Genomic DNA, 13,416 nt, shown 5'->3' with positions numbered 1-13,416 from the left:
TCATCCCTGGGCCGGATTTGGAATAAGGGAAAATATCTACCCGTAAGTTATCACACCAAGCAATAAATAAGCCACCACACCATCGGCTCAGCGCCCTTGCTCCTCGTTCCTCTCGACATCGAGTGTACGGCCCACATGCTGACAGGAGTTGCGCAAATCGCTTCAGCAGTCAGCTTCGTGGGATCGACACCGCGTTTTCTCAACTCCCGGGAATCCCAACCAATTTAGCTGAAACATATCGTATTTAATGGGCCGAGGGTCACCTGAATAACCCCTTGTCGATCAGTACATAGACCCTAATTCGGGCGCCTGTGTCAATATGTCATCATTCTTACCTGTGAATAATATTTCGTCGCCGCAAGACCGTGTGATGGAGGAGGCGACGCCACCCACCACACCTCGACCCCATCTAACTAACGTACCGGAGGCGCAAGACGCCGCGAAAATGGTGGATATGGAAAAGGACGGCAGTACGCCCCGAAATGTAAACAACTCTGACCATTCTTCTCAACCCGCAGGCTCGCAAGGGAGCGGGCTGTCAGTATCCGAGGAGGCATCGCACGGAGACTCGGAGGGTGATCGTGATGGTTCAGACCACGACTCGGACCACAAAGGCGATGCTCCCCCGTCAAAGAAGAAAAAAGGACAACGGTTCTACTGCACAGATTACCCGCCTTGTAATCTAAGCTTTACCCGAAGCGAGCATCTCGCCAGACATATTCGGAAACATACTGGGGAACGTCCATTCCAATGCCATTGCTCGCGACGATTTTCCAGGCTCGATAACCTGCGGCAGCATGCTCAAACGGTACATGTGAACGAGGAGATTCCGGGCGACTCGCTCGCAGCCACTGGAACCCGGTTTCAGCGTCAGATTCGAACCGATCGAGTGCGGCCTCAGGGTCGAGCCAGGGCTGGTACTGGCGGCAGTCAGGGAACTCATAGCAGAGGCCATAGCCGAAATTTGTCCACATCGAGTATCACGTCGACCGCGTCGACATTTAGCCAACCTCCAGAGCTTCGTCGCCGACCTCCGCCGTTGATTATGGCGAATGACGGTCGAGCTCGTCTCGCTTTAGATACAATGGGCGATCCCCCTAGTACACCACCAGGTCAAATCCGTGGGGTACCGGGCCCAGCTGTGGCTGGCTCACCCTACGCACCCTCTCATATCTTTGCTGGAGGCAACGGCAGTCCTCATGTCGCCTCGCCGATGTCTGCAGCATCTCATGCCTCTGGCTTCTGGGATGGTAAAACCGCTGCGCGTCGCTTGTCCGTTCCATCGGGCGCTAATCCGTTCGCATCGCAACCGGTCAATGCCTACCCCCCTGGTTACGCAAACGCAGGCTCGACAGCTGCATATCACCCCCAGGGAGGGGTTTATGCAAGCCCAGTGAGCTCCAGCTACTCGATATCCCGGGATGAGACATCGCACAATGCAGCGGATGCCGATCTGCGGAGACGTACCTGGCATCCATCCACGTACTCCACCGTCTCACGGCCTGCTACTAGTGGATACGGGAACTACCAGCCTACTGAGACATTGCCGCACTCTTACGGCGCCAATACACAGGACGAACAACCGCCGCGTCTGCCGGGAATTGAGAGCTTTGATAAGGTTGTCTCGCGGCCTCTCACTCCACCGGTGCGCCGGCCAAGTCCGATGCACCTTGATAACGGCAATAAGCCGCCACCTAACTATACCTTTGGGGGAGGATTCAACTATAACAAGCCGTCAGTTCGGCCACCTCCCCCGATTTCTGGTCCTGGACATCGCCGGGGTCACGTTTCCTGGGACATGTCATTGCACACGAATTTGACTGGATTGCATATCCGGGACAAGCCCCTCCATAAAGACGCATCACACTGGAGCCAGCAAACTATAGCCGAACTTCATAATGTTGGTTCTCGCCCGTCTTCATCCTACCATCCACAGCAACAATACCAGGATTACCGCGGACATCATTCTCGTGGCCCAAGTTACAGCAGCACCATTCATGCTACTCGAACATCCCCGGAGGATTCAAGCAGTAGTGAAGGAGTTCATACCCCATCAACGGCATCTCTTGAGTACCACCCTGCCATTGTGCACAACAACGGGTACATCGAGCCGCATCATACCCCATTCTCATCCGATACGTCTCAAACAGTACGCACCCGTTACCCGATGAATCGATAACGGCCAGGTCACTAATTGAACTATAGGCATCACAGTCCGATGGGTACCACAGTAAGCCTAAACCCGGAACTGACTTCTTCAACAATAACCATCCGTCGAGCAGAGAGTCCGGTATGGGTAGGCTCGAGGCTCTAGTTGCTGTTGCAACCAGTGAGAATAAGGGGTCTGCAAAGTTGTTTGCATGAAATTTACCGCCCGGGATGTTTACCAATGTGTCGGAAATCGACCAAAATACATAGGTCCGCGATGCCCGAAGTGGTCTCGCGAAATCGGCAGATGTTGCCACCTTTCCCGTTCGCCTGACCTTTTTTCCATTCTTTTGTGATGTTGAGCCAGTGTTGTATATCACAAGTCACCTGGCCTTCTCTTACTTTCTCCTCTACGCTATCCTGGATATAGTTATGGCGTTTTAGATCCTCGATCTACCGAATTCCTGGGAGCTATACACCACCGCTCGACCGGGAATCGTTATGAAGTGATGACTGATGAATATGATGCATAAGTGACTCGATTAACAGGGAGGGGTTTTGACTCGTGGCTACCAGTCTCTTTCGGGTGTCTTCATTTCCTTTCCCGCAGTTTCCCTGTCTCTCTTTTTCCATCAGGGTCGCGATGGTTTTTGCATGTTCGCATGTTCGGGCGTTGTTTAAGGGTTTGTCCATAGCGCATGAAGATACCCCTCGGCCTCAATCTCGAGTTCAGCTACGAGGTTCTGGATGGAGTTTTTCTACTCTGGTCGTGGTGTGGCTTCAATTGTTCATTGGGATTGCCTTGTTTCTATCTATCTATCTATCTATATATATGGACGTTTCCTTTGTGTGGCGGGGTTTGACGGTCGTGTTTTACTATATTCGGGTCTTGATATGGTTATTATGCGTGCATGTACGTGATCAACTAGTTTGCAAATAAGTGGACAATAAATACGGCGGTTAGCTTGTTGACCAAGCAGTATCTAATCTTTGTTATCGTCTGCTAGCTGCGTAGTACTCATGTGTCAAAACGAGGCAAGGTGCCTGCAGAGGAACCCCGGAGATCCCAGCAATGGATGCTTCCAGCCTGCACCCCGAAGCGGAACGGATGGCGACGATCCATGACGTTGAGCCCCACATTTACATCAAATCATCGGTTCCTTGAAATACACGCACCATGGAGAAGGACATGACTATCAGGTGACGTCGATGAAAGCGATGCAACGCTCGAACAGAGTCTTCCTTCGGCCGGCGCTCAAGTGATATTCGCCGATGAGACGTGACACATTGGGTATGTGTGTACATGGAAGTATGTACGAATGTAGTACACGCATGTACATACCTACAGTACAGATGAAGAACAAAGAACTAAAAGTAATTGGTTAGATCCCAAGAACTGTAACTAACAGTAGTTGTAACTAACGGAAGTGTGTATCCCCAGTGGAAACCTATGTACATGTACATACATACGTAGTCTGCGAAATATTAATAACACAAGAAAAACTCCAACGTAGACGTCATACCCCATGACATGACCCTTCCCTCTTACCCCAGACTTTTTAAAGTCCTGTTTGCCTCACCTTCTCACACCCAATCCAATAGACTTCAATTTTCAAAACAATCTTGAACTCGAATCCCATCACAGAAACTACAATCCATCCGTTACAATGTCGAACAGAACCGGTCTCTACGCTGCCCTCGCTGCCGCTGGTGTTGGCGGGTACTATCTGTATCGGGCCGGTGGTGATCCAAAGGCCGCGAAGCAAGAGATTAAACGTACTTTTTTCTCCATCCTATGACCGTCACTTTTATCGTTGTGAGCGGGAAGCTGACCTTATGTAGATGATGCCGATGTAGCCCGCAACAAGGTCCCTAGTACGGACAAGGCCGAGAGAGCTGGTCAGAAAGTTGGTGCGGAGGCTGGTGCGCATATTGACGAGGCGGTATGTTCTTTGTCTCCCTATCTGAAACTACTTAGATGTTATATCTATTTCCCTCTTCTGCTATTGTATGAATAAGAGCTAATAAGTTATCAGGTGTCCAATGCCCGCACCCAGGCACAAGAAGCTAGCAACCGTGCTTCGGGACTAGCCCACGAGAGTCTCGATAAGCTTAACGAAGCGCGACAGGATGCGTCTGCAACGCTCAAGGCTAACGTCGATAAATTTGATAAGACGGTGGAGCAGAAGACAAGTGAGGCGAAGGGGTCTTTGTCGAGCTGGTGGAGTGGTAGCAAGTAACCTGGGGGACTTTGCGTCTGCAAATTGAATAAAGCGCGCTATTGCGATGATTTTAATTATGTTAATATCAGCTAGCTCATATCCTCTCTCATGAAGGCGAATAATGATATTATTTTCATTGACATTTTTAAGATACTTATTAGAAGTATAGTTTTGGCCCTCTGCGAGGGAAGAAGATTATATGTGTACGGAGTATTGTCCGGTTTATCGTTAGCACTGACCAAGTCTGATAACTCGATAACACCGATAAGATAGAAGATTCGACAGAGGGGCTTGCTTGCTCAACTGGTAGAAGCTCGTAGTGCTGTGGTATGTTGCATTCCTGTCATGCCGATTACCGTAGTGACAAAGTGCCATGCACATTAAGCAATCCACTCGAGGACTTTTAGAGCTTGTCTTCAGAACTCAACCTGAAAACTCTCCAAAATAAATCCATCTTATAAGTACTTATAAGAAACCCCCGTGGGTTCGTGTCAATGATAGCGGAGTAGATCTGGAGTGGGTTGACCCAATATAACCGCATCCGGACACGACGCCAACACGCGCCAAACGCGACGCGCTCCACCAGGGAAAAACCTAATCGCCAGCTAAATAATATCGAGTGCCCACCCACTCCTTCCATGCGAACCATTCCCCAATTGCATTTGTATTTTACGCATCAAACCTTCCTAATTGTCTATATGTTCCTTCCATAATCTATATCTCATCTCATTTATCCGCAACGAGCATGGCAGTCACGATGCCGCGCACTTCTACCCGACAAGCCCACCTTCCCCGAGGACAGACCGGCATCCAAAGTTTCGCAAGAACGACCAAGCCCGGTCTCAGATCAGCCGCAGATGGCAAGCAGGCCGTCGCCAGTCTTCCGGTCTCGCCTTCCAAGAAACGGAAACTGAACGAACTCGAGAACGTAGACTGCAATAGCCCGCGGATTCAAGAAAAGGGGGAACCCACGACCGAAGCGCTTACGCCCTCCAAATCTCTCCGGATCAAGGAACTGTCGTTATCGACTCCCCGAAGTGGCCACTATGCATCTCCTACCGGTACTTCGCGGACTGCTGTCACCGGGGAAATTTCTGCGATCCCAACTTCGCCGTCGAAGCGTGCTAGGGGTAAGGCTACATCGCGGTCTTGCGCGGCAGTTCTCCATGTGCGTCCCACTTGTGTGAACGATTTGATTAAGTTGCACTCGGCTTTTCTTAAGGCCATCACGTTTCACCATGCGCATCACGGTTCGGTTACTCCCGCAGACTTGAGGGAGTTTCTTCCTTGTGTTGAGCGGTTGTGGAAGAAGCGGAAGGTCGTGGTGAAGGATGTGCAACGGTTACTATGGATTTGGGAGCAAGACTCGGAAGCCACCGGGCTCAACTTTCGAATTGCTAATTATGGATTGGGAAAGATTTGTTTGGAGCGTGTGCGTCGGGAGCAGTGGGTAATCGACGACAATGAATTGCAAGAACAGTTTGAGCAAATTGTGGATTTGCTCTGGGAGAAGGCTCTGGATGCCGCTGATGGCGATGAAAGCCAGGTGGACTTTATCGCGACGCTGGGCGTTTCGTCCATCCACGAGTCATTGACACCATTCACGAACTTCCGAAAAGGCCAGCAGCGGTTGCAGGATTTAAAGGGCGGGGTAATCAAAATGAAAACGGAGAAGCTTAAAGCAGCGCCGGTGGCAGAGTCGCCTGAGAAAACACCTAATGCGACGAACGCTCGTCGCACAGGACTTCTGGATCGGATCAGGAGCAAGGCCCTTCGTCAGTCGAAATTACCGCCCCCGCCATCGAAGGAGATGCTGCTTCGTCGTGCTGCTGTTGAACGCATTGAGGAAGTCGCTGGTGTGCTGGCTTTGCTGAGGCCAGCTGGTTATGTGGGTAGTGGCCCAAAAGCTACTGTGGCTGCCCAGAGGAAGCCGTTTCGCCTAGAGATGATCGTACAGAACGTTCAGGACTCATCGAAGAATCCTATTTCAGAGAAAGAGGTGGAAATCTGCGTCGAAGTGCTGGCTCGGCCCGACATTGCTGGACAATGGGTCGATTTCGTCACCGTGAATCATATCAAATCGGTGGTTCTGAAATCCTCCGCGGATATCAACCTCAAGGATATCGGTGCGAAGGTGCGTGAACTGAAGTTCGGCGAGGACGAGCCTGCTTCAGCCTCGAACCCCTAATCAAGACTTCTACTGTTTAATGTGTGTTTTGGATGTTTGGTGTTGCTGGGTTGGATACCCCATCTGTGGAGTTTGATACACATGACTTTATTATCACCCTTGTGTAGCATCTGTTAGCGTTGCATCTATCATATACCATTTTAGCTATTAGAGAATACATATCAATCATGATGAACATGAAGTACTTCAGTTCCTATGTGTAGGCGTTTTTTGGACCTATCACTTTGTAGAGTTCTAACGGGTGCTATTATTGGCCAATGATACTTCAATATATCGCGAACGCGACAACACGTGACCGCGTTGCCACGGAGCGCGTCTCCTGGAATTATCGAAATAGATCGATCACGGCAGAGCTAATGGTCAGTCTTCCATTCATCTTGTTGGAGACTAACTGGCAAGATGTCTTCTCGTCCAGAACTTAAGGTAAGTAAACAAGACAACCGGTCTCTCGAACATTCAATAACAATTAACCCTGTTTAGGTTGACGACGAAGTCGGCTTCATTCGTTTTTACCGTTCCCTCGCAGCAAATAGCAACGATGAAACTATTCGCGTTTTCGACCGCGGTGACTGGTACTCTGCCCATGGCGCCGAAGCAGAGTTCATCGCTCGCACTGTGTACAAGACCACCTCTATACTCCGCAATCTAGGTCGCAGCGACTCCGGAGGCCTTCCCTCCGTCACCATGAGTGTCACCGTCTTCCGTAACTTTCTCCGCGAAGCTCTCTTCCGACTCAACAAGCGCATTGAAATCTGGGGCTCAGTCGGAACGGGCAAGGGTCATTGGAAGCTGGTAAAGCAAGCTAGCCCGGGAAACCTCCAAGATGTGGAAGAAGAGTTGGGCAGCGTTGGTGGATTATCCATGGACTCGGCTCCAATTATCCTAGCAGTGAAGATCTCGGCCAAGGCCGCAGAGGCTAGGAGTGTGGGAGTGTGCTTTGCGGACGCAAGTGTACGGGAACTCGGTGTTAGCGAGTTTCTGGATAACGATATCTATTCCAACTTTGAGTCGCTTATTATCCAACTCGGGGTGAAGGAGTGTTTGGTGCAGATGGATGCTAATAAGAAGGATGTTGAGCTGGGAAAGATTCGGGCTATTGCGGATAGTTGTGGGATCGCTATCTCCGAGAGGCCGGTGGCTGATTATGGTGTCAAGGATATTGAGCAGGATCTGACGAGGTTGTTGAGGGATGAACGGTCGGCTGGTACGCTGCCGCAGACGGAGCTAAAGCTTGCGATGGGCTCGGCGTCTGCGTTGATCAAGTACCTTGGGGTTATGACGGATCCTACAAACTTCGGCCAGTACCAGCTCTATCAGCATGATTTGTCGCAGTTTATGAAGTTGGATTCGTCGGCGCTGCGTGCTCTTAACCTTATGCCTGGTCCGCGGGACGGATCGAAGTCTATGAGTTTGTTTGGTTTGTTGAATCACTGCAAGACCCCTGTTGGTAGCCGGTTGCTTGCGCAGTGGCTGAAACAGCCGTTGATGGATCTGGCGGAGATCGAGAAGAGACAGCAGCTTGTTGAGGCGTTTGTTGTTAACACGGAGCTCAGACAGACTATGCAGGAGGAGCATCTTCGCTCCATACCGGATCTGTATAGACTAGCGAAGCGGTTCCAGCGCAAACAGGCAAACTTGGAAGACGTTGTGCGGGTGTACCAGGTTGCTATTCGTTTGCCTGGTTTTGTCAACTCTCTCGAGAATGTTATGGATGAAGAGTATCAGACGCCCCTGGAGACGGAGTATACTTCCAACCTCCGGAGTCACTCTGATAGCTTAGCGAAACTGGAGGAGATGGTTGAGACTACGGTTGACCTTGATGCGCTGGAGAACCACGAGTTCATCATCAAGCCTGAGTTTGACGAGAGTCTGCGGATCATCAGGAAGAAGCTGGACAAGCTCCGTCATGATATGGGCGTTGAGCACCGCAGGGTAGCTCGGGACCTTGACCAAGATATTGAGAAGAAGTTGTTCCTGGAGAACCACAGGGTGCACGGATGGTGCTTCCGACTTACTCGCAACGAGTCGGGATGCATCCGCAATAAGAGAGAGTACCAGGAATGTTCTACACAGAAGAACGGTGTCTACTTCACTACGTCGACTATGCAAACCTTGCGCCGGGAGCATGATCAACTGTCCTCGAACTACAATAGAACTCAGACCGGCCTGGTGAATGAGGTCGTTAACGTTGCCGCGTCCTACTGTCCTGTTTTGGAACGACTTGCCGGTGTCATAGCACACCTCGATGTCATTGTAAGCTTCGCTCATGCTTCTGTTCATGCGCCGACCCCCTATGCTCGGCCCAAGATGCACCCACGAGGCACCGGAAACACAGTTCTCAAGGAAGCGCGCCACCCCTGTATGGAAATGCAGGATGATATTTCATTCATTACTAATGATGTGGCTTTGGTCCGAGACGAGTCCTCCTTCCTCATCATTACTGGTCCTAACATGGGAGGTAAATCGACTTATATTCGCCAAATTGGTGTTATCGCTCTCATGGCTCAGACGGGCTGCTTTGTGCCTTGTACAGAAGCAGAATTGACCATCTTTGACTGTATCCTTGCACGTGTTGGTGCAAGTGATTCACAGCTCAAGGGAGTTTCCACTTTCATGGCTGAGATGCTCGAAACATCCAACATCCTCAAGTCGGCAACGTCCGAGTCTCTTATCATCATCGACGAGCTTGGGCGCGGTACAAGCACGTATGACGGATTCGGCCTAGCATGGGCCATCTCTGAACACATCGTCACAGAGATTCGTTGCTTCGGCCTTTTCGCTACTCACTTCCATGAATTGACAGCTCTCGCCGATCGATACCCCAAGTCTGTCAAGAACCTGCACGTAGTCGCCTTCATCGGCGATGGTACTGATGATGACAGTGAAGATAAGAAGTCCAAGCGGAACCAGGTCACTCTTCTGTACCGGGTCGAACCTGGCATTTGTGACCAGTCATTCGGTATCCACGTTGCCGAATTGGTCCGCTTCCCGGAGAAGGTGGTCAACATGGCCCGCCAGAAGGCAGAGGAACTTGAAGACTTTACTTCATCCGAACAGCAAGACCAGCAGTCATCCATGGCGATCGATAAATACTCGCAGGAAGAAGTTGAGGAGGGCAGTGCCCTTCTCAAAGCGATGCTGCTGAAATGGAAGTCGGAGACCGAGTCCTCTGGTAAGGAGTTGACAGTGGAAGAGAAGCGACAGATCATGCGTGATCTCGTCAAAGCAGATGAGAAGCTGCAAGCAAACAAGGTCTTCCAGGGTATCAAGGCTTTATAGATTAGTATTTGCGTCTTTTTTCTTTCTCGGGGTCATAGCGGTTCGGCGTTTGGAAGGTGTCAATCTGTGTATGTGTGATCTACGGACATGAGGATAAAATGTGTAGGGAATAATATTATCCAAAAATTTCGAGTGATTGCTTCTTTGTACATATCGCTTAGGATAAAGTGAAAGGAGAATCCCATTCAACTATATCGACATAAGTCACGTGAGATCGCGGAGGTCTAGACGCTCCACCGGGATTGTATTCTTAATCTATAAGCGCATTCGTCTCCAGTCCTCACCACAAACAACCAGAGTTTACCAGTTGTCCTAGCATTTGGTCTCGCAAGTTTCGTCGCCTTCCTTGAGCGATCGTCATTCCTTCTGTGCAATCTCGGACCAGAGAATCTGCCACTCCCTTCTTGCTCCTTGGTTTCAATAGCTATGCGCGCAAACTAAGGTGATACCCGCCGAACCACCGTATTTCATGCACCCCTTTTCTATTCTCACACTCGGCATCTTCGTCGCGGGCTACATCACCGCAAGGTGGGATCTTGTCACTCGACTATATGAACTAGCTATATTTGCTTGGGATCACGGCGTTGTGGTATGTGCTACTTGCCAGCCCCTCTCTATCTTTTACCCACCGCGGGATACTTGTTCGGCTCCGTCGTACGCGCGGCCCGGTCCTGACTTCCATCACAAAGCATTGGTGTCGCATAGACTAAGTCTAATATCTTAAATAGACACGAACAGCGAAGGGATTTGTGCTTCTGTCCGTTTTTTACTTTTTACTTGTCCTCCCTATCAGCTATCTGGCTGCGAAAGAAGGCGAATTGGTATGCGACACACCGATTGAATCAAGCCCGCAATCCAATGGAGCGAGAAACATGCCTGCGAACAAAACCGAAGCTAATAGGTCTAATGTCAGCACCCCCGATACGTCAACCTGGGCGTATCTGCCCGAGAACAGTTACGCCGCCGCGGCTCCTTTTAATCACTCCTGAAGGATGACAACATGCTCATGAGCGATGGATTGTTGCGGGTATTTTGGCCATACGACCTCCCTCGGACGCCGTCACAGGGCGTGATTATCGGGTGGAAGAATTCGGAGCTCGACTTGTTCGTGTTGACGGTCTTGGAGGATGTGGAGGTGAGCCGACGCATTGGTTGGCTTTCATACGGCCTGCTGGTGGTGGGATACTGACAGGCCTTACTTTACTAGCCTCGGAATGTCGACAATGCCCTGCGTGCTGGGATCCTTTTTCGCAACAGCCCCCATCCGATTGTGAGGATATTTACGCTTTGTGGCAGATCTGCCATGCATGTGCTTGGTACGACCAATCCGCGAGAGCCACCGACAGCGTTTAACCCGTCGCACCTGTATGTGAATACGCATCCGTCGTATAAGATTCCTAGGATATATTGTCCGCCGGAGACGAATGTGTCTGTTCAGGTTATCATGTTTCATCGCCCCCATCCTACCCGAATGGAGTATATGTCGCTAGAGCCGATTTCCCTTGCTCTTGGCGACAAGGTGTCTACTGCGGACAAATCCGATTCGGTATCCGACAAGATTGATACAGAGGAGGAACGAGATAAGGCTCAGTCTCAGAAGTTGGTTGAAAAACTTAAGCTTCATACTGTTGTTAAGCATGTCCCGTCGCACAAAGAGCAGGCACTACCCCTCATAATCAACCAAGTAAACTGCGCCTACGAGATGGGAAAGCTCATGGAAAAGAATAGTCACCTGATCGGGATTCGGGTCAAGAGGAGTATGAGCGTTGGTGAGCGAGTTGTCGAATCTGCAACGACGCTGTGGGATCTTTTTGTCCTTGGTGTCTCTTATGTGTTCTGGCAATGGGTTTGGCCTGTTGTCACTCGGATCTTCGTCATCGGTCTTGTATTCCATCGGACAATTGCTGAGATAGTACTCCAAATTCTAGAGTGGCGCGCTCGGCCCGATGCAGCAGCTTTGAAGGACATATCAGCAACGGCCCAACAAGTTGACATTCGGCTCCAACAATTCTGCTATTGGCCCATTCAATACGTCAAGCTGCGACAGAGGAAGGATAATTGGGAGAGTGTGACTACTAGCCATCCGGACTATATTCGGTTCTACAACAGTCTATGGCTTGTCGCGAATGACGTGATTATCGGTATAGCGTTGGGTTCCTACATCATTGATAATGCGAACTGGGTTGCTCTGCAGATCAACTCTATTCTTACTGGCTGGACTGTGGAAGGCTTGCAACGTACCATCTCCTGGCTCATGGATTGGCCAGCAGGCTTGAAGCTGAATAACGAGCTCGCTGCTTTTCTGGGCGATCTGTTTCTGTGGGTAATAGAGAATTGGGCTGGTAAGGATCTCCCCCATTGGTATTCCTCCTTCAGCTAACCAAGAACAGCTTTCATTGCAAACCTACAGCCTTATCTTCCTCACGTTATATATGTCGTCGGGTGTTCTAGCTTCGCGGGCGCCAGCATGCCCATTGCGCTCTTCTCAGATCTTGTGTCTATACTGACCGTGCACATATACTCGTTTTATATCGCCTCGGCGCGCATCTTCAACTGGCAGCTGACTATTATCATATCGCTATTCCACCTGTTCCGTGGTAAGAAGCGGAATGTGCTACGCAATCGTATAGATTCATGCGATTATGATCTAGATCAACTCCTGATTGGGACAATCCTTTTTACGGTACTCTTCTTTCTTCTACCAACCATCATCGTTTTCTACCTGGCTTTTGCAACCGCTCGGATGTCAATCATCTCGGTGAAAGCGGCGCTTGATACATGTCTTGCATTCTTGAACCACTTTCCACTCTTCGCCTTGATGCTGCGGGTCAAAGATTCCCGGCGACTGCCAGGTGCGTTTTCACACTCTCACATGACGGATTATCAAGCAATATGTAACTAAACCCAAAATCACAGGCGGCGTTCACTTTGAGCTCCGCGAAGAGCACGATAAGTCATCAAACACCGACTCGGCTTCCACAGTACCCTACATCCATCTCGAGGTATGCTACTCCACACCCACTACCACCTTATCTAAAACTATCCCACTCTCGGAAAGAATACCCAAACTAAACAAAAAATAGTCGATACCCCTGACTCTTCGCGCCATGTTCGATCAGTACTTCCAACTAGGTCACCGCCTCCGGAAGCATTATCTCTCGCCGCGTGTGATCTTCTGCCTCGTAACCGGGCGCTTCGTGCCTCCAATCCACCGCCGCAATCTCTACAGCATGCAATATAGCATGCTTCCTGCTCGTCGGGCCGGAATGGCCGAGGTGTGGTCCTTGTTGACCCAGCCTCGTAAAGCGAATAGTGGCAGTGGTGGTTCCTCTACGATGGTCGGAGGAATGGGTGCAACAGCGAATGGGTTACTCAAGGTTCCGAACGGTTTCGGTCAGGGTGATATGAGGAGACGAGGACATCGGTGATGTGACATTGTCCGCTGTCTTTGATTGATGAGATTTGAAAATGAGTTTATGCGTGTTTATGCACATAGATATAATATAATCTAATTTCAGTATTATTCATTATGTGACCATGCTCCGGATTCAATTGATCGTTCTATGTCCTATATAGTTC

At 50.1% G+C, this 13,416-nt stretch overlaps 4 protein-coding genes across 4 annotated transcripts; all 4 read left to right on the top strand.

The window, feature by feature from the left end:
* Positions 1–319: 319 nt before the first annotated feature.
* Positions 320–2,364, top strand: F9C07_1276 (putative C2H2 transcription factor; the record flags this gene model as incomplete). Its single annotated transcript, XM_041288303.1, has 2 exons — positions 320–2,149; positions 2,206–2,364. The coding sequence occupies 2 exons, from the start codon at positions 320–322 to the stop codon at positions 2,362–2,364; spliced, it is 1,989 nt and encodes a 662-aa protein (XP_041140702.1).
* Positions 2,365–3,815: 1,451 nt separating this feature from the next.
* F9C07_1274 (uncharacterized protein) lies at positions 3,816–4,388 on the top strand (the record flags this gene model as incomplete). The annotated part of the gene is made up of 3 exons (XM_041288304.1): positions 3,816–3,924; positions 3,991–4,091; positions 4,185–4,388. 3 exons carry the CDS (start codon positions 3,816–3,818, stop codon positions 4,386–4,388), a joined length of 414 nt encoding a protein of 137 aa, XP_041140703.1.
* Positions 4,389–5,127: 739 nt separating this feature from the next.
* Positions 5,128–9,837, top strand: F9C07_2060451 (DNA mismatch repair protein msh-2; the record flags this gene model as incomplete). The annotated part of the gene is made up of 2 exons (XM_071508648.1): positions 5,128–6,381; positions 7,039–9,837. The coding sequence occupies 2 exons, from the start codon at positions 5,128–5,130 to the stop codon at positions 9,835–9,837; spliced, it is 4,053 nt and encodes a 1,350-aa protein (XP_071365815.1).
* A 1,000-nt stretch (positions 9,838–10,837) lies between these two features.
* Positions 10,838–13,265, top strand: F9C07_2228076 (N-acetylglucosaminyl transferase component Gpi1; the record flags this gene model as incomplete). Its single annotated transcript, XM_041288306.2, has 5 exons — positions 10,838–10,972; positions 11,045–12,179; positions 12,228–12,689; positions 12,754–12,839; positions 12,921–13,265. 5 exons carry the CDS (start codon positions 10,838–10,840, stop codon positions 13,263–13,265), a joined length of 2,163 nt encoding a protein of 720 aa, XP_041140706.2.
* Positions 13,266–13,416: the final 151 nt, after the last annotated feature.

This window comes from Aspergillus flavus, chromosome 1, assembly GCF_009017415.1.
Source record: "Aspergillus flavus chromosome 1, complete sequence".
Classification (NCBI taxonomy): domain Eukaryota; kingdom Fungi; phylum Ascomycota; class Eurotiomycetes; order Eurotiales; family Aspergillaceae; genus Aspergillus; species Aspergillus flavus.
Note: the sequence above shows the minus strand (reverse complement) of the source record. Positions and strands in the feature narration are given on the sequence as shown.